This window comes from Osmerus mordax, chromosome 11 (genome assembly GCF_038355195.1).
Source record: "Osmerus mordax isolate fOsmMor3 chromosome 11, fOsmMor3.pri, whole genome shotgun sequence".
In the NCBI taxonomy this organism is placed as follows: Eukaryota; Metazoa; Chordata; class Actinopteri; order Osmeriformes; family Osmeridae; genus Osmerus; species Osmerus mordax.
Genome location: NC_090060.1, coordinates 8,244,754 through 8,267,485, shown reverse-complemented (window position 1 = coordinate 8,267,485; position 22,732 = coordinate 8,244,754). Strand labels below are relative to the sequence as shown.

At 46.9% G+C, this 22,732-nt stretch overlaps 1 protein-coding gene across 1 annotated transcript; it reads right to left on the bottom strand.

Moving 5' to 3' along the window:
- Positions 1-264: 264 nt before the first annotated feature.
- ptgir (prostaglandin I2 receptor) lies at positions 265-22,383 on the bottom strand. Its single transcript, XM_067246505.1, has 2 exons — positions 21,420-22,383; positions 265-2,348 (listed from the first exon to the last, which is right to left on the bottom strand). The coding sequence occupies exons 1-2, from the start codon at positions 22,239-22,241 to the stop codon at positions 2,103-2,105; spliced, it is 1,068 nt and encodes a 355-aa protein (XP_067102606.1). The 5' UTR covers positions 22,242-22,383; the 3' UTR covers positions 265-2,102.
- Positions 22,384-22,732: the final 349 nt, after the last annotated feature.

Sequence of the window (22,732 nt, the reverse complement as noted above, 5' to 3'; positions counted from 1 at the left end):
GCTGACACAGCAGGCATGGACATTATTATCTACGGTGGATGCCGTGGTATTTTAACCTCCGACATAGCAGGGCAGAAGCAAGTGAAAGTGGTTTATAAGATTAGGGAAAGCAGGTTGGCTGAACACAAAACCACATCCAGATCGATTTCACTACTTTGAAAGTTGAACGTAGTGCAGCCAGGAAAATAACATTTCGGTGATTTGATCTAAGTTATATATATCTACGACAGGCTATTTATATAATATCATACAGGTTTACCGGAGAGTTGTATCAATTTATTATATATTTTACCTCATACATCAGTTTACATCTAACCATATCAGTACAGGATTTTATACACAACATTTATTTATGACTTAGCATTTTCTCAATACTGCAAAATCTAATTTTGTATGCTCACAGTTGAACCAAAAGTGCAAGAATGCAAAAACTGGCAATTGAGGACAGCCATGCAAGGCAGGAAAAAACATCAACACATGACTTGCTACCATTGGAGCACATGCCACAAAACACACTCAGACACTAACACACAAAACTAAGCCACAGTGCATGCCACAGCACTTATCTATAAAGAGTACTGTGAGCCACAGACACACACACATATTATGATGACTTTTTATAGGGCAGAAATTCTGTACACACAAAGGTAGCTAAAATATCTAGCAAGATTTATTTAGGTACCTTAAAACGTCAAACAGAAACATCACACGCACACACCCACGCACACACACAGAGTACACAGAGTACACGGACGCATTCATACAAAGCAACACATGCGCACACGCACGCACACACACAGAAATGCATGCATAATAACGTCAGGTCTTTTTGTAAGACTCTAGCTTTCCTACCCTGGCAGCTGAATGAAATGCTCTAGCAGGTGATGAGGTGAGTGAGAGAGTGGAGGAGAGCTCTTTGAACAAGCAGTGGTTTTGTTCAGCTATTATTGTCTGTACAGGTCTGTATGTTGGAGCTGGACTGAAGACATCTGAGTGGGAGCCGACGTCACATGCGCCGTAATGGTGGTCCTCTATGGATACAATGACATTCATTGATCTTCTCCCTCAACATGCAGCGACATGAACGCATTTTCATGCACACACAGACACAAACACAGGAGGACTTGGGGCAGAAATGCTGTAGAAGATTGAATTTCAGTCACATCAAATACAGGTGGAATCTGCTTAATGAGCTCAGAGAAAGAGAGAGAGAGAATGACAGAGAGATATAGAAATACAATCAGTCCCCTGGTATGTAGGCCCTAGTGACCATGACAGGGACCCAGTGCAATGTTGTTGCATTTCCTGGTTAACTTCCTCTGAACAGGAAGCAATTATGATTATGGCGGTGATTACCATGCATGTCAAACCCTGTGACACAGGGGTTCATAGTCCATAACACTGCAGGTTCTCATGACAGAAACTTGTCATCTGCAGTTCAGGCCAGTTCAGCCTCTGTTCGGGTCGAAGTTATGTTCATTCATGTAATCGGGCATTCACATATGGAGCAGTGCGGCGGTAATAACGAAGGTCGGGATTGGCAGTAGCTGCACGTAGCTTCCTACTTTGTCAACACCCACACAGAGCATTGAATCGGTACCAGCACAGCGTTGCAAAGCCTGGAATCCCCGTGCTGAGCCTCTGCATAATGTGAATGCCCGTCGGGTTGTAATAAGATAATGGGTCATATACATCTGGAATACATTGTTTAAACGGTCCTGAAGCAGGTAAAACAACTCACATGTTCTTATATGTAACTCAGTACTCTAATGTCTGTATAATAGCAGAGGTCCAGTGCACTTACAACAAGGGTCATTTTGCTTTGGTGTAGACAGGACAGGACACTGCTAGTCCCACAGTAAGAGCTGGGTGATCATGTAGTTCCTTCTCTGGCCAGACGTAGTGGCTTTGCTCTGCTCTCCATCAATCCATCCAGTGTCTGATGCTTCTTCCATCTTTTGCCTTGTCCGAAACTAACAATGTCGTATCTGTCCTGTCCGGTCCTAACCAATGCTGTCCCGTTCAATCCTGTACAATCCTGTCCTTTTCCTGTCCTCTCTTAGGGTCTGGCCAGTCTGTCAGGGAGGCAGGTTAGAGTAGGGTTACGGGCTGGAGAGGGGTGGGATGGCCTGGGGTTCTGAGGTGAGGGCGCAGTGAGCCGCCGTGCTCTTCACCGCCCCCCCAGTGAAGCGGCAGCGCAGCAGGGAGCGCAGGTGGCGGAGCACGGACTTGCGGAAGATGATGAAGACCCAGGGGTCCACGATGGGGTTGAGCGCCTGGAAACGGAACGCCAGCAGGTTTTCCTGGTCATCCCCTACCAGGTGTACTGCATTGACAAACCCGGCAATCTGAGAAAGAGAGAGAGGGGGATGGGGGGTGGTTAAATTCGGATGTGATATGTGTGTGTGAGGTGGGTATACGTGAAACAGGTGTCGTCACGATGCTCGTCAGAATATCTTCCTCCTTTCTTGCCCCACTTTGGTTGAACAAAGGGTCCCCTGAGTCAGGCACACAACGACCACCTTTCACAAACACCGCTTGAATCGGTTGCATATGGATTAAGAGAAATAGAGTGGAGAGAGAGAGAGAGGGAGATCAGTCTTTTATTCTTCCCTTCATTAACCCCCCCCCCCATCCACCTCTTCATCAACTGATTCTCCTGTGATAGATTCAACAAACATAACCTCAGTGGATGGCCTTCCCCCGGGGCTTGTTGTAGTGGAGACCAGTCAATGTTTCCCCTGTTGCTAGGGCCTGGGAAGGATACACCACAGAGAGAGAGACAGATACAGACAGACAGGACAGAGAGAAGAAGGGCCGGAGAGTGTATGATTCTGTGACACCAACTGACTGGTGTACTGTTTTTTAGGGGGGTTTGGGTGTGGTGTTTTGGATGATCTTCAACGCATATCAGCCATTGTGTTTTGTTTGCGACGGTTGGGGAGTTGGTGGTAATTTAAGTAAAATTATGGTAAATTGTCTAAAATGAAGTCCAAGACATTTCTCTTTAATAGCTCACACGTGTGTGTCCATGTGAGTTATTCTCACCATCTCATTAACAGAGGGGGATATCCCTGGGGTGATGTTTACTGACCAATGAGGCCTTCAACTGGAGAAAAGGGATGTAAATGAGCCAATAGCGCCTCCGGGTGATTTAGATAGCTGATGTACTGGGATAGGTCTGAGTGAGCAGAGGTGCTACATCATGGATCATAAACTCTCATGACGCACCAGGAGCCTAAACACCCAGGCCCTGCTCAACAATCGTAAGTAGGTGCCATGCTCATGTGTTTATGTGTGTGTGTAGGTGATTCAGCAGTGGTACTAACGCATGGACAAACATACACCCATACCACCCAGCCCCCCACCCCCCAACACACACACACTACCATGACGTCCATGGATGTCTCCACTCATCTGGGACCCAGGGACTCTGGGGAACCCAGACTGTGTGCGTTTGACACCACATCATGGCAGCTTTAGAAGCCATTTGAGGCTGCTGACAACTGATAACTGGCCTGCCTGTGAGGAAACAGGACCCATAATGGCTACCCTGTGTAGCCCATTAGCCTACATCTTGGCTCCAGGAGAACTGGGAGCTTCAAAGATCCTGTTTCATTGAGAGGTCATTAGACTGGAAAGGGAGGAGACCAGAGTCAGCCAAAGGCATAAGCAAACTAAGCGGCTGCTTAGGGCCCCGTGGCCACCAGAGGGCCCCCAAGAGCACATGAAATTACAGCTTAATTTAAAAATTATATATATTATGTTAATGGTAATTACACAAATTCGGAGGACCCCCCAAATCAATTCTGCTTAAGGCCCAAAAAAGGCTTGGGCCGGCCCTGGAGGAGACCATGACGTCCCAAAAGGTCAAATGCTTTATTCATTTACTGGATGGTAAAATAGTAAACATTAGTACTACTAAACAACAGCCATAATACTGAGAGAGAGAGAGAGAGAGAGAGAGAGAGAGAGAGAGAGAGAGAGAGAGAGAGAGAGAGAGAGAGAGAGAGAGAGAGAGAGAGAGAGAGAAAGAGAGAGAGAGATTCATACCTGCCAGTGTCAGTCTGTGTCTTGATTGTGGTTGTTGTAAATAATATCTATCTTGCTTTGTGATTTTAACATTTTTATCCCCCCTGACTCCCTATGTTATTAATGCCCTGCTTTGTTTAACCTGCTCGTTTTATGTTGTTGCTTTTGTGCATTTTTTCTGTATGTCTGTATTGCTGTGGCTGTGTGCCGTTGTGCTTTTTTCGGATGTGAACGTTGTTTGTCTACTGTCATGTCAGTGTTTTCTAAAGCATCCTCTGTGGAAACCAAGCCTGGTGAGTGCCACCACATCCTGTGTTTGCTCTGCTCCTGGTGGCCTGATCAGGATGCTGGTCTGGGTTCTCTCTCTCTGTGGTGTCTCCTCTTTCAAACTGATAAGCTGTGTCCAGGTAATCAGCTCTTTCATCCGGTGTTTACATAACATGAGATGTTCCCTCCCATAACAGTGGATTTATGTAACCATAAATCCACTGAGCGAACTGTCACTGAAACTGACAGTCAACAGTCAAACTGTTACAGAAATAACCTTATTTACAAGAGTGATATAATAGAAAATTCCCCTGAATGACAGGCCCGGCCATTGAGCTCCCTCACACTTTCACTATTTTCCGTTTCCATCCTAACTTTCTCGATTGTCATACCTTCTCACACCTCCTGTCTTCTTCCAGATCTCATCTTTCTAATTACTCACCACTCTGTTCCTCCCTCTTCCCATTTACCAAGAGGATGAGATCAGTGCCTCCTCCAGTTCCCAAAATACCAGCCATAATGCAGAATATATCTCTCTCCACACCATTGTACGACCACCCAAAGATGTTTTTTCTATACTAACTGAAGCTTCCTCCTGGGAAATCCTAATGCATTAGAAAGAAACACGTCGTCAATCACAACATTCCATCATCAGGACCAAAGCTATATGTCATGTGTGTTCCCGGAAGTTCTGTGTGAATGTTCCTGTAGAAAGCTCAAGTCTTCAGATCCAGTCTCTCTCTCTCTCTGTCTGTCTATTTGCCTGCAGGTGCATTTAAGGAATCTACATATCCTGTCTTCTGTGAGCTATAGAGACACAATGGTCTCTGACAGTGAGTCAGCATGCCCTCCTCGCTGCCCTCATTCACTGGGGGGAGGGGAGAAGGGGAAACTCCCAGGAGGGGGGTGGGGGGTAAATGAACATGGCAACCCTGGGGCATACGGGAACGGAAACTCTGACAAGTTGTGCATGACAAGATACCACGTATTGATACTGTACGTGCTTTACAGGCACGTTTTTGTACTTGCATGTACGTGTTGATAATAATCTGTTTAACCAAGCGTGGCTTTCATCATATGATAAGATCATTATCTGGCAGGCAGTGGAGCAGATGCGTGTAGAGCAGAGAGGTTGGAGTAGGTCTAAATGTGAACAGAGGATGTTCTTCCTATCTGACCTTATCTGTTTCTCTTCTTCTTTCGACACACATTTGTCTTCCCCTCATCTCTCCTCTCACCCACATGTTTCCCATTTACTCACTTCCTGTTTTCGATCTTCTCTTTTCACTTCTCTTTTTATTTCAGTCATTTGCCATGTATTTGACTCACAAATCAATGCCCTCTTATTGCAGTCCACTTTCTTCCTCCCTCCCTCTATCCCCTCCATTCTTTCTCCTCATGTGTGTGTGGGTGGGTGTGCCTGTGTGTGGGCAGGACAAGAGGCAGCTGGAGTCTAAAGAGGGGGTGTAAATACAAACTAAAACTGTAGAAGGACAGCTCTGGACAGCTTTCTGTATTACAGTAATCTCTATAGAAACTGAGGTTTGAGCCTTGCTACGTCTGTGACTCTGCAGAAAAAGGAAGTGGAGGAGGACATGACAAGACTCAGCACTTCTACACGACCGAGGAGGAACGTTTTCACAGTTCGAAGAAAAGGTTAAGCAAGAGTGTTGGCAGGGCGTGGGGGGGGGGGGGAGTTTGGTCTCACTTCCCTTCAGCTTCATTTTCCAGATCGGATTACGAGCGGCACCTTCTGCTTATCTGTGCCCTGACTGTGAACCTGCTGTAACCTGAGAGGCTGGGCTGATAGAGCCAGCATAGTCCTGGAGAGGAGGAGGCTGCTGCCAGGGCTGATTGTCCAGCATGGAGCGCATGTGAAGGCTGACAGCTGACTGTCCAGATGTGTAGAACCATGTGTGTGACGGGGGAGAGAGAGGGAGAGAGAGAGAGATGCACTTCCTCCTACAATGTGAAACATTCAGTGATATAAGAAATGGTTACTGTAACAAATTCCACTCTGTAATCTCAGATTTCAAAGGTCTTAGTGACCTCTCAAAGGTAAAAATCCTCCTAGGAGAAAGAGACAGGGCATACCTTGCTGCCCAGTAAGTATCAATATGCCCTTTACCTGAGAGACAGTGAGTGACCTAGACACACAATGCACACAAACAAAGCACACACACAACATATACTGTGTGTGTGACTGACATGTGTATGTGTATATATATATATGTATATATAATAACCAATCTTAAGGTTATGTTAAAGTTTCCTTTAACATAACCTTAAGAGAGAGAGACAGAGAGAAAGAGAGAGAGAGAGAGAGAGAGAGAGAGAGAGAGAGAGAGAGAGAGAGAGAGAGAGAGAGAGAGAGAGAGAGAGAGAGAGAGAAAGAGAGAAAGAGACAGAGAAAGCAATGTTAGGGAGATGGAGACTGAGAGAGAAAGAGAGGGTCATAGTATGTTCAGGCCATGTGGTTGCAGTTTGGTTCAAAACAATACGATAACAAATACCAGCAAAACATCATTCTCTATCTTGGCCAGAACTCACAACCTTTCCATTGTTTTCAGACCTGTGTATTGAGACTGATGGACATGGATCTAGCCTCAGAAGATGCCCACAAACCACACATTAGAATGTACAATGACAGACTAGTCAATGGTGTCATGGCCTGTGCCTTTCTGACGCACACGGCCATTGGAAACAAGATGCACTGCATGTCTCCCAGACTGAAAAAGGAAATGACGAATGGAGGGAGATAGAAGGGAGAGAAAGTTAAAGAGAGCAAGACTGGGAAAGAGGGAAGTGTGTGTGTGAGCAGTCAGAGAGAAACAGATCATTAGGTGGAATGAAACAGACAGTTGGCTTGTGTTAGCCTTGGCATGTGGTAGGCTAGTATTAGTATTGGCAGAGGAATAGTGGAATGGAAGAGTGATCATGCCATCTGTAGCAGGATGCACAAAGATTTCTAAATCCTACAGAGGATCTCACACCACACGAGGGAGAGGAAGAGGAAGTGCTTCAAAACCTCAAAGTACACTATTCCTAAAATAAAATTGGATAAAAGCATGTGCTGAAGGAACACAGTATTGTTACATCATAATATTTCAAATCAACTGGCGAGGCTTGGATGTGTAGGAAAAATACATAAGAACAACATGATATACTTGGTACGCCCTGAGGGGATGTTGGGTTGTGTTTTCTGGGTAAAGCTTGGCCATCTCTATGCTGTCTGGTAACATGGTCAATCTGCAGTGTGATTAGAAAGTGCACACTTCCTAAATGACTCACATCAGTCCTGGTTGTCAGTATGACATTAGTAAGCTCTCATAACAAGTCACTCACTCAGTTGCGACAAATCACACAGAGTTATTACAGTCGAGGCTGTGCTTAGTCCATAAGCTGGTTGGGGTAAACCGTTTGTATGTAGGTATGTAGGAGATAACAGATGCATTGCTGGGTTATGTCCAACACCTCCAACTGTGATGTGGCGTCCAAACATGGACTAGTTGATGTGTAAAAAAAGACTTCCATCTCTGGAATGATACACTTCTGTCCTTAGGGGTCATTGAGTTCATGCACCAACAGGCAATAAAACACATACATGAGCCTTGAGTATTTAGCTGAACTGACACACACACTTGATACATTCATCAGGAGAGAGAGGGAGAGAGAGGGAGACACACAAACACAGATGCAGCCCCTGGCTATGGGATAGCCAGTGTACTTAATCGTCTGTCCTGAACACCCACCACCTGAGGTGATTGATCAGGGTATAAACTGAATGTAATTTACACACACACACGCACGCATGAACACAAACACACGCACACACACCAGCTGGTGCACAGAGCATCGTAAACCCCAGGCTGTTAAAAAGCGTCCAGTACCGAGGCAAGTACCAGTGACCACCTGTTGACTGCTATGATGAATAACAGTCTACTATCTTTTCTCTCCATCTGTCCATTGTTAACTCTTTCTCTTCTCTTTCCCCCCTCTTTCTCTTCTTTTACTGTCTTCTGTTTTGTCAAACTGTCTTATTCTTCTCTCCCCCCTCACCTCTACTTTCATCTAATTTTCCCTACCTGTCCCTTCACCCTTCTACATCTCACTGTCTTTCTTCCTCACTCCATCTTTCCCCTTTGCCCTGTCACGCTCAGTGACCAATGAGTAACCTTCCACCCACTGTGGTTCACGGTTGGTTTCTTGCTGTTCAGACAGACCCAGCAGAGGCAGTGTGGTTCCTCAGGGCCCAGAGATAAGTACTTCCATGTAACACGCTCACTTAGCTCCCTGAGTGCAGACCTCAACTGATATCATCAGACATGGAAAACTATTTGGAAATGAGGCAAGTCACTATGCTGTCGAAATTCTGTTGCGGATGCATCGGATGGTTGTAAGGGACAGACATGGCTTTGTACTCTGCTCAGGGACGTCATCTTTTAGGGTGCGTGACGAAAAACCATGGAATTGGGGTCAGTGGGAAGATGCGGGGATGGACAGGAAAAAGCTAAGTGGAGGCTAGAGACGGGGGGGGGGGGGGGGAATATAAAAAAGAAAATAGGAGAAATGGGCACATAATTCCTAATTAAGGGACCCAAGGTCTCTGAAGTCCCAGCCAAGCCAGAATCTCAACGGGTTCCTTATCATCTGGATACAATTATCTTCCTGGAGCCCTGCGCTTTTCGCTCAGGAGGGTTCTTGAAGGATCTGGAAGGTTCCTCATGTGTGTTCGCTACATAACCCAAAACAGGGAAGTGAGCAGTCGTGATTTGAAACCCTCGGAGGGGGGGCGATATCTGCTGGTTCACAGCTTCTCTGAGCTGCTTCAGTCCTATGCTGATAGAAGGCTTGATTACTTGAGCCACAAGATTTTGAAATACAATATTGAATGGGGTAAGAAAATTATCTGACTGTAACTTGTGGCAGGTTTACAACAGAACAATGCCACAACTCATAACAAATCTATTTACCAGTTTCAAGGTCCCTCTTCCCACCTGATAAGTGTGGAAATAAAAAGCTGTGGTTGGGAACACAAACACCTCCTCCACAGTAAAACTGTCATTACAGAAATAGAGGAAGAAAGAGGGAAATGTACACGGTGAGAACTACACAGATGGCCCTGTCCAGACAAAGTTCAGTAGGGCCCTCACTATCCTGCCCTCACTATCCTGCCCTCACTATCCTGCCCTCACTATACTGCCCTCACTATCCTGCCCTCACTATCCTGCCCTCACTATCCTGCCCTCACTATCCTGCCCTCACTATACTGCCCTCACTATCCTGTCCCTATTACCTCCTCCTCTATCTCCCCCTGCCTCCTCTACTCCCCCTGCCTCCTCTACTCCCCCTGCCTCCTCTTCTATCTCCGCCTGCCTCCTCCTCTATCTCCCCCTACCTCTTCCTCTATCTCCCCCTGCCTCCTCCTCTATCTCCCCCTGCCTCCTCTTCTATCTCCCCTGCCTCCTCCTCTAACTCCCCCTGCCTCCTCCTCTATCTCCCCCTGCCTCCTCCTCTAACTCCCCCTGCCTCCCCCTCTATCTCCCCCTGCCTCCTCCTCTATCTCCCCCTGCCTCTTCTTCTATCTCCCCCTGCCTCCTCCTCTAACTCGCCCTGCCTCCTCCTCTAACTCCCCCTGCCTCCTCCTCTATCTCCCCCTGCCTCCTCCTCTATCTCCCCCTGCCTCCTCCTCTATCTCCCCCTGCCTCCTCTTCTATCTCCCCCTGCCTCCTCCTCTAACTCCCCCTGCCTCCCCCTCTATCTCCCCCTGCCTCCTCCTCTATCTCCCCCTGCCTCCTCCTCTAACTCCCCCTGCCTCCTCCTCTATCTCCCCCTGCCTCCTCCTCTATCTCCCCCTGCCTCCTCCTCTATCTCCCCCTGCCTCCTCTTCTATCTCCCCCTGCCTCCTCCTCTAACTCCCCCTGCCTCCTCCTCTATCTCCCCCTGCCTCCTCCTCTATCTCCCCCTGCCTCCTCCTCTATCTCCCCCTGCCTCCTCCTCTATCTCCCCCTGCCTCCTCCTATTCTATCTCCCCCTGCCTCTTCCTCTATCTTCCCCTGCCTCCTCTTCTATCTTCCCCTGCCTCCTCTTCTATCTCCCCCTGCCTCTCCCTCTATCTCCCTCTGCCTCTTCCTCTATCTCCCCCTGCCTCCTCTTCTATCTCCCCCTGCCTCCTCAGTTATTGAAGGGGTGCAGTATTTCTCTTCTGCATGTCTGCTGGAAGAGTTATATTAGGACATCCCAAGAAACTGTTGGTTTGTAGCATGGGAAAGGGAGGGGAGAGAAGGAAAGAGGGAGGGAGAGATTAGATGCAAAGAGAACAGCTAAGTGCCTCGTAGACAAGTGGGCCAATTGTTCTCCTGAGATAAGCCTGAAACTCTAACTGACACGTAACAAAAAATATCCACCTTTGACAACAACTGTCACATTGAACACCTCAGTCAATATTTGAAGGAGATCACCGTCTACTACCTTCATGTTGAATTCAATCATTTACCACTAACATTTAGGCTATTCAACCATTCACCTTGAGTGCTACGATGATGGATGTGAAGCGCAGTGCGAGCCCGTGCCATGGTGAATATGTTCTGGCTTGCAATCGTTCCATCCACCTGTTACAGTGCACTTTCCCACAACCTCAAATAATTCAAGACATGACTTAGAGGACATGTGGGGGTGAGAGGGAAAGGAATAAGGGAAGAGAGGCAGAGGAATCTAACAAACCATATAAATTAGGAGTCTGCAGCAACATCAGAGACCTGGAGTAAGTTGCCAAACATATGCATGCCTGGTGTCAAACTGATCATGTGAGAAAACATAATTCAAGTTTTTATTGATGACCGTCTGATTGATGCATGGCTCTTTCTCATGATATTCGTGCTGTGGTAGACGTGTGTGTGTGCTTGGGTGTACTCCCATACATAGTTACTAATACATCCTTAATCATTCCCAGATATCTCTGTATCACTCTCTGTCCACAACATATTGCATAGACAGTTCTTCTGAGTCAGAAAGGTTCTTAAGACACAACAAAGAGCTGGAAATCCCATCTGACCACCCAAAACCCCACCGACTACTCTGTCATCTCCTCTGTCATCTCCTCTGTCATCTCCTCTGTCATCTCCTCTGTCATCTCCTCTGTCATCTCCTCTGTCATCTCCTCTGTCATCTCCTCTGTCATCTCCTCTGTCATCTCCTCTGACCTCCACCCAATCCACAACTTAGTGTGTCAGTGAGTTCCATAGCTAAAGTAGCTCATTGAGGAGTGTAGTTTCCACTATTTGTGTCCGCTTTACAAACGACCCTTCAGAAAATAGAGTGAGTTTGACTGCTTCCTCTCCAGTTTCTGGTTCCCATGTATATGGGTCTCAAACACAGAAATAATATAACAACAACTACCAGTTAACTGAGCATACCAAAATATGATACTATTCTCTTTATACAGTGTTTTTCTTTTCTCTCTCATTCTGCTACCCACTCCTTTTTTAGGCCGAATGCACAAATCGAGCAGACTGGAAATTCTGGTTGTGGTGCTTGAATACAGTTGGCCAATGTTTGAGTACTTAACGTCCGTCTCTCTCCAGATTTACAGCCTTTAGAGATATACAGCCTAATAGACCATTCTCATTTCAGAGAAGTCCTACGTGGAACACAGACAGGGTGGGGGTGAGTGCAAAAACAAATAATGAAAATAGACTCACTCTCAAATCATCAGCCTGGACTGGTAGCTTGCAAAGGATTCAAGGCCATTACCAGACTGTTTGTCTAACAAATAAGTAATGACTCTTCAAACCAAGAATCTCTCAATATCTCTGCTACTCGGCTAATCAGACCAGAGCACACACACACAGAAAGGGGGTTGAACAAGTACTTTCGATAAGGATCATCAAACATGGACGTAGCCAGATAATGATCTCTCTTTAGTCTTGTTGAATTGACTCATGTATGTTTATGCTCGGTCTTAGTCTCTCCGAGATACAGATCTCTACCACAAGAGAGACGTGCTGTCTTGATGATAATATATCCTACAAGAAAACATTGTTTGTATGCACAGGACTTCAAAAAATACACTCTTGTTTAAGGGACTTACACTCCTGTTGAAGTATTGTGCATAGCTCTAGATTTTAATGTGGGAGTGAGTCAATGGGACCACATCAGATCTGGACCATATAAGAACAACCATGTTTATATTGACCTGGTCTCCTAATGGCCATGTTTGAAGGGATGTTTGGGCTGGTAAAGTGCTTAGCCTTATTAGCTAGGGGTCTTACTGACAGAGTACCTCATATCCATAGAGTTCTACTCTTTGTAGTCTGTGCTCAAATCTATCCTATTTAGACTGCACTCTAATCTATGGACTGCAGGCACTGTAGGCTTGAGATAAATAAATATAAACGTGTTTGCCACCATGTTGAGATGCACTAAGAGATGGAACCATGGCTCTCATGAGAATGGGCACTGCACTGCAATTCACCCCAACTGGCTTTGTACTTGCATTCAGATATGTATACCTTTTTTTGCCAGTGGCGTTTTTAACATTTTATAAGGTGAGTTGATGGGCCAAAGGACTTTGCGATTGGTTGAGATTCAACAGATATATTTTTATGAATGCATTTTTTAATTAAATACATAGCGGTAGCTAATGGTCTATAGCAGTAACACCGGAGTAAGGAATTTTTACATTTAAAATGCTTAGTAAAGAAGTGAATTGATTTTTAAATTGATTATGAGAGTGCAATGCAAACAGAACAAGATGTGAGTTTAGAAGGTATTGTATGTAAGAGATCTGACATTAAGCCTGATTGTAGTCAACAAATCACTGGTCGATAGACCAATCAGTCATTCAATCAACAAACAAAAGTTTATTCCATGGATCTAATACTGTAGTATTGATCATGTTAGTCAGTCAGAACATTGCTGATTGATCTATTATTTAGTAAAGGGCTACCTGGAAATCAATAGGCTTAGTCCTTAGGCTGATGACCAGGCTGAGCAGCAGTCCAGGTCAGCCAGAGGTCGTCCACTCATCATCCACACATCTTCCATCACCATTGTCGACTCTCCCAAACAGGGAACATCCCCCACTAAACACTGCCACAGGTCAGGGGTCAATGGTCAAAACCGGACCTTAACACCACATTGTTCCTGATTGGAATGACCAATAACCGACAACCACCTTAAGGTAAACGTAGCCTGATAATAGTGGACGTTCCTGGCTGAAGCATTGAAACTTCCACTATGACGCAACACATTTTGGGGGGGCTGGTGGAGGGGGGGCTGGTGGAGGGGGGCTGGGGGAGGGGGGCTGGGGGAGGGGTGGCTGGTGGCTGGTGGAGGAGTGGCAGAGCGTATGTAAGTATGTGTGAGGGTATGTGTGAAAGCGCACTACACTGTGTCAGAGTGTGTGCACTGTGTGAGTGTGTTGTATGGTGATGTGTTAGATCTTTTCTTTTTGCAGGTGAAAAAGTGAAATGAGTTCACTCAATCTGTTCCAGTGAACCCATCATACAACTGTAAAACAACAATCAATAATTCATCTGATGATACAACTGATTATAGATCAGTTCTGATCACATAGCTTATTGTCCTCTTTCCAAACAGTGTTTTGATCCTTAATCATCTGCTTTATCTGCCACAATCTCACTGAAGCTGTCGTCTATCAAATCAAATCAAATGTATTTGTATAGCCCTTTTTACACGCAAGCATGTCACAAAGGGCTTCACATACGCCCATAGAACTGCCCCTCAACCAACCTAAACCCTCAAGGAAGACAAGGAAAAACTCCCAGAAAAACTCTCAACAGGAGAAACAATAGAAGAAACCTTGGGAGGAGCAATCCAGAGAGGGATCCCCTCCTCCAGAGACGGTTGGTGAGAGAGAGGAGCAGAACAGGCTAAACATAGTCATACAGTGTAGATGGGTTTTGAAACACCAAAATCCATTGTTCAACTTTATAGATGTAGGACAGGACCGGGAGACTCGCGACCAGGTCCAGCGTTGGCCGACCGACGACCGTCTATCTTCTTATCTTATCTCACCAGAAGCTAACTCTATCACATTTCATCTCAAATGAACCCTTCCATTGGCTCCTCACAAATGTGCTGTGCAGATGCAGGACTGAGCAGCTCTGGAGACTCACAGTTACACCAGCAGATAAAATAATCTCAGGTTTGTTTGAAAACCTTTTGAAAACAAGGTAACGAACCCTATTCCCTAGTCTGATCATTATCTATCACTGGGGTTGTGTGTTGACCTTAAGTGTGGCCATCATGATTGGCCAACCCCCCATGGAGTTATTCGTCATCCAACTGACTGCACCAGAGGTGAGAGAGACAGGAGATTGTACAGACATGTCACAAGCCCCTCCCCCCCACCCTCAAACATTCACTCTTTGACCCCACTTGTTATTAGAAACTACAAGTTGCAGCTCGGATCTAAGACGGATTCAAGAGACCGCAGATAGAGTGCGGCTAGTGGTTTGTTATATGTTTTAGATCTATTCACTTGTATTATTGTTTTTGTTGATTTTATGAAAAGCACTTTGAGCGGCAATTCTTGTATGAAAAGTGCTTTATAAATAAAGTATTACTTACTTACTTACTTCCTCGTTGAATCTCTCTCTCTCTCTCTCTCTCTCTCTCTCTCTCTCTCTCTCTCTCTCTCTCTCTCTCTTTCTCTCTCTCTCTCTCTTTCTTTCTTCCTGTCTCTATATTAGTCTCTGACTCTGTACCATGCCATTTTCATTGCCTCCTGCTGAGCAATCAGCAAACCCCTCGTCCTAACTTCTCTAAAACACGCACACAAATGTTCACACAATCTCCAGTGACGGTTGTGTTTTGCTGCCATCTCCTTCCTGTCTCACTTGAAGCATCTCTTCCTGTGTGACGTTCCTGTGTGCTTGCTCTCAGACTGAGCAGCACACGCTGGGTCAGGGAGGCAGAACCCACCAGGCCAGCAAGGAGCCACATCTGGACTTGGTGTTAGGGGCCCCAGGGCTAAATCTGTTGCTACTGGTACCCACACACCGAGAGACACTGGATTTGCTTGTGTGTGCACACGTTCTGCAAATGTGTGTGTGGTTGTGTTTGTGCACATACTTGTTTATGTGTGTGTGTGTATTGCATGTAATATATAAACGATATACACAAAACATATATGGACACCTGGCCATCACACCTACGGTAGATGAGCTTATTGGACGTCCCGATCCATTCCAGTGTGCTTGTGTGTGGGTTGGGTTGTGGGTCATGTTAGTGTGCGAAAGACAAAGACAGGAGGATCCTCATTCCAGATTCTGCTCTGGTGGAGATCACACAGTGTGTGTTCCAGCTGGAGCCAGGGAGGACAACGACACAGGGCTTATCTAACCTGGCCTGGGGGGAAGAGAGGGTATATGAGATAAGGCTGGAGAAAAGAGAAGTCGTAGCAGTCGGCAGGAATAAGAGTCACAGGCGGTTAGATCCTCACCTATATCACAGTCCCCTGGCGATGGACAATGTCACACCCCTCCAACCACCCAACACACACACACACTCACACACACACCATTGTGGTTATTGAGAATGGGGGCAGTTAACAGCCAAGGGCCATGCGTATTTCTCTTCTACAGATCTCCACCATCCTTCCATCTGCCTTCTGCAAGGAATGAGGGAATGAGGAAAGTAGGAGGATGGTAAGGAAGGAGTGAGGAATGGAGGACTAATGGCCTTAGATGTCCTGCTTCAGAGTCAGGCCACTCCTTTATTTCCCTGCAGGCATCTGAGATCAATACCTGTAAATATCTTCATTTGCTGGAGACCAAGTCACATCCCAGCTTCACCTCAGCCTCACCTCAGCCTCATTTAGGCCTCATATTAGCCTCACCTCAGCCTCTGGTGAACACAGAGGTCCAACCACCACGGCACGCCTGCCTGAGCGTCTGTTTGTTGGAGACAGAAAAGAGACCCAAGCTGATAGATGTACCGGCCAGCCTCTACCATGCAGGACAGCCCCCACACACAGGCACGCTCACACAGCCTCTACCATGCAGGACAGCTCCCACACACAGGCACGCTCACACAGCCTCTACCATGCAGGACAGCCCCCACACACAGGCACGCTCACACAGCCTCTACCATGCAGGACAGCCCCCACACACAGGCACGCTCACACAGCCTCTACCATGCAGGACAGCCCCCACACACAGGCACGCTCACACAGCCTCTACCATGCAGGACAGCCCCCACACACAGGCACGCTCACACAGCCTCTACCATGCAGGACAGCCCCCACACACAGGCACGCTCACACAGCCTCTACCATGCAGGACAGCCCCCACACCCAGGCACGCTCACACAGCCTCTACCATGCAGGACAGCCCCCACACACAGGCACGCTCACACAGCCTCTACCATGCAGGACAGCCCCCACACACAGGCATGCTCACACAGCCTCTACCATGCAGGACAGCCCCCACACACAGGCACGCTCACACAGCCTCTACCATGCAGGACAGCCCCCACACACAGGCACGCTCACACAGCCTCTACCATGCAGGACAGCCCCCACACACAGGCACGCTCACACAGCCTCTACCATGCAGGACAGCCCCCACACACAGGCACGCTCACAGAGCCTCTACAATGCAGGACAGCCATTTGACTGTAAATCGTGTAGCTCCCTCCCACACACACAGGCGCGCTCACACACACACACAAACAAGCCATCATGTAGATGAGTGAGTGTGTGTGTGTCCAGGCAGAAAGAGAACAGAGACACAGCCCATTAGAGAAGGGGCCTGGGCATAGAGCAGACCTCACAGGTAGGGCAGGATAGGTCAGGGTAGAGCAGACCTCACAGGTAGGGGAGGATAGGTCAGGGTAGAGCAGACCTCACAGGTAGGGGAGGATAGGTCAAGGTAGAGCAGACCTCACAGGTAGGGCAGGATAGGTCAGGGTAGAGCAGACCTCACAGGTAAGGGAGGATAGGTCAGGGTAGAGCAGACCTCACAGGTAGGGGAGGATAGGTCAGGGTAGAGCAGACCTCACAGGTAAGGGAGGATAGGTCAGGGTAGAGCAGACCTCACAGGTAAGGGAGGATAGGTCAGGGTAGAGCAGACCTCACAGGTAGGGCAGGATAGGTCAAAGGAATGTAGCATTGATTTGATAACACTCCTAAATTCCTTTGGATAACTTCAAAACATTTGGGTTCAAAGTTACAATACGGTGACAGACTATTTGAAAGGGCTAGGTAAGTAGATTGAGGGAGTAGATTTACTCTGTAAGTGACCAGAACTAACACAGCACATCAAGTCAGAGAGAGATAGAGAGAAAAAATATATATAGAGAAAGAGAGAGACAGAAATAGACAGAGACTAGCCGGCCCATTCAAATATGGGTCGAAAAAGACCCATAAGACCCGCCTTAATATCTTTGCCGTCCAATCACCGATTTTATTTCTGAAAACTGCCAGATACTCATGACAAGTTAAGCTCAAAGTACATATCATTGGTTAAGGGGTTACTGGGAGGGGAAAATAAATGTATCGTCTGCAACGGCAGCCATTGTTTTTCGAGGCGGAGCCAGAGCGGAGACCATGGGAGATTGCCTACAGTGTTAGATTTACAGCTTCGAATTGAAATCTGAGACGATATTCTGAGTAAAGACAAGTTTATTAATATGTGTTGTCAATATTGTCAATTAAAAGTCTAAACTTTTTACTTACGAAGAATTTGTTTGTGGGAGTGATGCGAGTTTTTTCCAGAAAAAAACTCGCGTTCTGCCGTGTCCGGCAGGACAGGCAGTAATGACGTTAGTAGCACTGTTTAGCCTCGATTTGAGCAGATTTCTAAAAAACTTAGAAAAACAACATTAACTAGCTAAATTATATACACTGTAAGCTAAATGTACATGCCTTGTTTGGCCAATTCGGTCGATTGTGGAAGAAACTCCAACGTTTTTTAGTTATCGAGAGGAGTATCCAGCCATAGCGCTAGCTACTTTTGGGGCAGAGAAATGTAGGTTTCCCCCATGTTTCCACGTGTTTCCATGTAGTCACTAGAATGGTCATAACTTTTAATCAAAATATGATATTTCTAATCTGTCTTCTGTTCCACATTGCCCACAGATGTGTGGATATTCCACCTGCTCAAAGTTTTCCTCCATCTTGTAATTAAAGTGGTTAAAAATGAAGTTGTCTGATGAGGTATGGTGGATGGAGAAGTTTTTGTAAAAAATGGCTGCCTGAAATCACCTTGATAAAATATGATTTGCCTTAAGTAATCATATATTTATTCACATCATAAAAATCCCCTAGTTCTGTTCTTCAATATGGTGTCAACAGTTAAGGTGTATGATTTAATATGAAAATTCATAAAATTTGCATATTAATATGAATATCATATTTCAACAGCATATGGAATGTTTGGAATGTTGGCTTAGGCAGCAAAAGGATAAACAGAGTGAAGGACAGAGAGAGAGAGACAGACAGACACTGCAATTGACAGACAGACTCTGAAATTGACATATCCGAAAAATTAAGTTAAGCAGTATTTTACGGAATTTCTGTCCCTTTTCAAAATCCACAAAGCAAACACCATCCCTGTCTACTCGTCTGCCCACAGCCCTTCTCTGAAACCCTCAGTCCTTCAGGAGACATTGAGCAAACAGACTCACAATCTCCACAAACATTTTGACTTTCAACACAACCTTACTAGAGGGCGAGTAAAAAAAAAAAAAAGATTGAAGAGCTTCATCAACTGGTGTACAATAAAGGGAACTGATGCTCCCTCACCCCTTCCCTCCCTCTGTCATTATGCTTCTACTCCTCCTTTCTCCTGCATTTATTTTTCGGCTCCCCACCTACCTCCTCCCCTCTCCTCCTCCCTACCCACCTCCATCCTCACTCCCTCTATCATGGTCAGACTGAAACTAAACCATTTTCTTACCAGCCAAATGCACAATGTTAATCTCTTCATTCTCTCTTTCAACTCTATTACACAAGCTGTCTGAGAGTAGAGGCCCCAACACAAAAAAAGAGAGACAGAGACAGAGAAAGCAAGACAGACAGAGAGACAGAGAGAGAGAGAGAGACAGAGAGAGCAGGACAGAGAGTGAGAGATAGAGAGAGAGAGAGAGAGAGAGAGAGGACAGAGAGAGAGAGAGAGAGAGAGAGAGAGAGAGAGAGAAAGAGAGAGAGCAAGACAGGGAGAGGAAGGGAGGAGTGCCATCTGTGTTCTGGCCTCAATATTGTTCTACTGTGTATTCTGTTACACCACCAAGCATGGAGGTCATTAATAAGGCCTAGAGGCTGGGTGTGGGTCTGATCAATTGGACGTGGTAATGTGTGTGAGGATGTGTGTGAGGGAATAGTAAAGAAAGGTGTGTTTATTAGAGGAGTATTTGAATGGAGTATGCATGGTCAATGCAGCATGTATACTTAGTGATAAAGCGTTAGTCGGTACACTGGTGTGCAGGGTAGGTGTGCTCACACCTACTCCCAAGGTGTGTATTTTCAGAGTTGTTGTTGTTGTGTGTGTGTGTGTGTGTGTGTTGGGAAGGGGGGACATGTATGTGTATGCCTCTGTGTTCACAGATCTAGAGTTTCTTTCTTTCATGTTTTGAGTTCAGGTTTCCAGCATGTCTAAACAGCCTCCAGTCCCCTTGAGGCCTCTCATAACACTGCTACTAGCCCGGGGCTGCAGGGCAAGAAACAAGACCATCACAACACCACCACTCATACACACTAACACACGCACACTCAAACACACACCGAGACACACACACTTAGACACACATGAACTAACACCCACAATCACACTAAGATAGACGCATACTAACACACAGAAACACCAGGCCAGGGTTTGTGTGTGTATGTGTGTGTGTGTGTGTGTCCCAGGCCAGGGTTTGTGTGTGTATGTGTGTGTGTGTGTCCCAGGCCAGAGTTTGTTTGGGGTGTGTGTGATGCGTCTGCGTGCTACCTGGTGCAGCTGGGGGATGGTGGTGGTGTCTGCTGCAGCTCTGCTCCTCATGGCTGCTGTGGGCCTGCTCATCCTCACACGTGAGGCTCACACACACACACACCTCAAGCGCAGTGTCGTTGAGTCAGGTATGTAATTATCTGCATTTTTATCCAACAGCAATTTACGAGGCTGTACGAGAACTCCTTAGTCAGAACTTTGCTCAGCGTCTGCTCTCTGTTTTAGAACCCTTCACTAGTTCACAGCACTGCTAGAGTAGGTTCCTGTCTGGTGCTCCGTGACGACCAAGAACCAGCATGTCCCACTTTAACCTTCTCTACTCAACCTACGGTGTCTGACAGAACAGGCTACAGTTGTCATCATTATCTTCAGACATGACATGCGGCCAGAGAGAGGAATGGAAACACCACAGGCAGAAATGCGATTACTTAAATAGGTCACTTGCATGTGACTTGCACACCTAAACAATAACCACAGGCAGTCTTCATAAAAATAGATGAGGTTATTAATATGTAGTTAGACAGATGTGATGAAGTTCTCTGTAAGATTCAATATACAACAAACAAAGAAAGCACACTTCTTATTTGACTGGTGTCTTCATTATCAAACATCCCTTATGAGGATTCCACACAGGTACCATTAAGCTACGCCCTTAGGTTCAGGGAGAGGCTCTGGGAAAGGGGCGGGGCCAGAGCCTATCCACCTGGGCATGCAGGTTTGGACCACACCTGTCCACCGTTAGGAAGGTGAGAGGCACGACAACAACATTGTCATAACCACCATGAGTTTGTCTTACTGTGTAAACAACCATAGTTATGTAACAGGGAGAGAGGAACCCCCCCCCGAGAGAAACCGGGAGATTAGCATACAGGAGGGCAGCGTACGGCATAAGTGTGGATCCCATAGGGATTCAGTAATAATCCATTAACGATTCTTCTGATCATTCAGTCTGGCTCAATGAAAGAGTCATTTACAAAGCAGATTCAATGAGGCTTTAAATAACAGTGAATTGATTCAGCAGAGTCACATAATCCCTTAGAAAGAAGAGGGAATTTAATTAATTGAGCTTTCTCTCTCTTTCTCTACCCAAGCCCCCCCCCCCGTTCACACACACACACACACACACACACAGAGCACGGACAAGAGGTCAAAGGGAACACTCACAGTGAGCGGCAGGGAGCACACCACGAAGATGACGGTCATGGACGCCAGCAGCACCAGGTGATCCATCTCCTCCTCGCCCTGGCCGAACCACGACAGGCTCATCTTCCTCTTCCTGCCCGCCGTCACCACCGACCCCCGCCGCGTCATCAGGCTCCGGTGCATGCGGCACAGGCTGACGATCACCGAGCCGTTGCACAGGAACACGGCGGCGATCAGCAGAGCCATCAGGGAGGCGTACGACAGGGAGAACGCCAGGACGCTCCCCTCCTCCCCGGCCGCCGACGTCTCCATCTTGATGAAACACCAGGTGCCCGGGCAGTACTGCTTGTGGCGCCCATACCCCATGAAGGGCAGCGAGCAGAAGCCCCCGGTGAACAGGTAGATGAGGCAGAGCGCCGCCTTGGCGAAGCTCCGGCGGACCACCTTGGAGTAGAAGTACGGGTGGCTGATCGCCAGGCAACGCTCCACCGCCATGGCGCACAGGATCAGCATGGACGCCAGGCCGAAGAAGGACACGGCGAAGGCGAAGAGGTTGCAGAGGCGATGGTCGCCTGTCAGCCCCAGCAGGGTGGAGCGGCGGGCATAGCAGACAAACACGGGCGGGCTCAACAGACAGGTGCCCAGCAGGTCTGTGAGAGCCAGCCCCGTCACCAGGATGCAGAACACGGAGGATTTGGTGCGACGCTCTTTCTGGTGAACGCCCAGGATGGCGAGGGCCATGAGGTTTCCCACCACGCCGGCCACGAACATGAAGGTGCTGACCACCGGGTTGCCGTCCACGTGGATCTTGGTGCTGTTTTCACAAGACTCGTTAGGGTACATGGTGCCTTGTGTGTGTGTGTGTGTGTGTGTGTGTGTGTGTGTGTGTGTGTGTAAGAGACAGACCTATAGAGAGCGGTTTTGTGTGAGTGAGAGACAGTGTGTGTGAGTAAGTAAATGAGAGCGATAGACTGTGTGTATAGTGTGTGTGTGTGTAGTGTGATTGTCTGGAAGGATGTGAAAGATAAGGAACTCTCAGTGAGGAAGTTCTTGGATGTCCTCCATTAAAGCGACTCGCATTACTGCGTGATGATGCGCAACATAGGGACCTGTCGACCGGGCAGTGGATATCACACAACTGCAGCAGCACCGGAGGAAAGCCAACTTGTTGAGACCCATGGTCCACAGACACTGACTCAGAGCGTGATTCAATGGATTTTCCCTTTAAACCGTCTTAATTTCTATTGTTTCAATCCCTACTGTTACAGCAATCTCAAACGGTTGAAAAGTCACTTTAAAAATTACTCCCAAAAAGTTGTCATTTGAAACAGTTT

Excerpts from the sequence above, each read along its gene's own strand:
- ptgir (XM_067246505.1), bottom strand. The coding sequence starts at position 22,241 with ATGTACCCTAACGAGTCTTGTGAAAACAGCACCAAGATCCACGTGGAC. Across the intron at positions 2,349-21,419 it reads TGTGCTCCCTGCCGCTCACT|ATTGCCGGGTTTGTCAATGC; the intron begins GTGAGTGTTCCC and ends TCTCTTTCTCAG.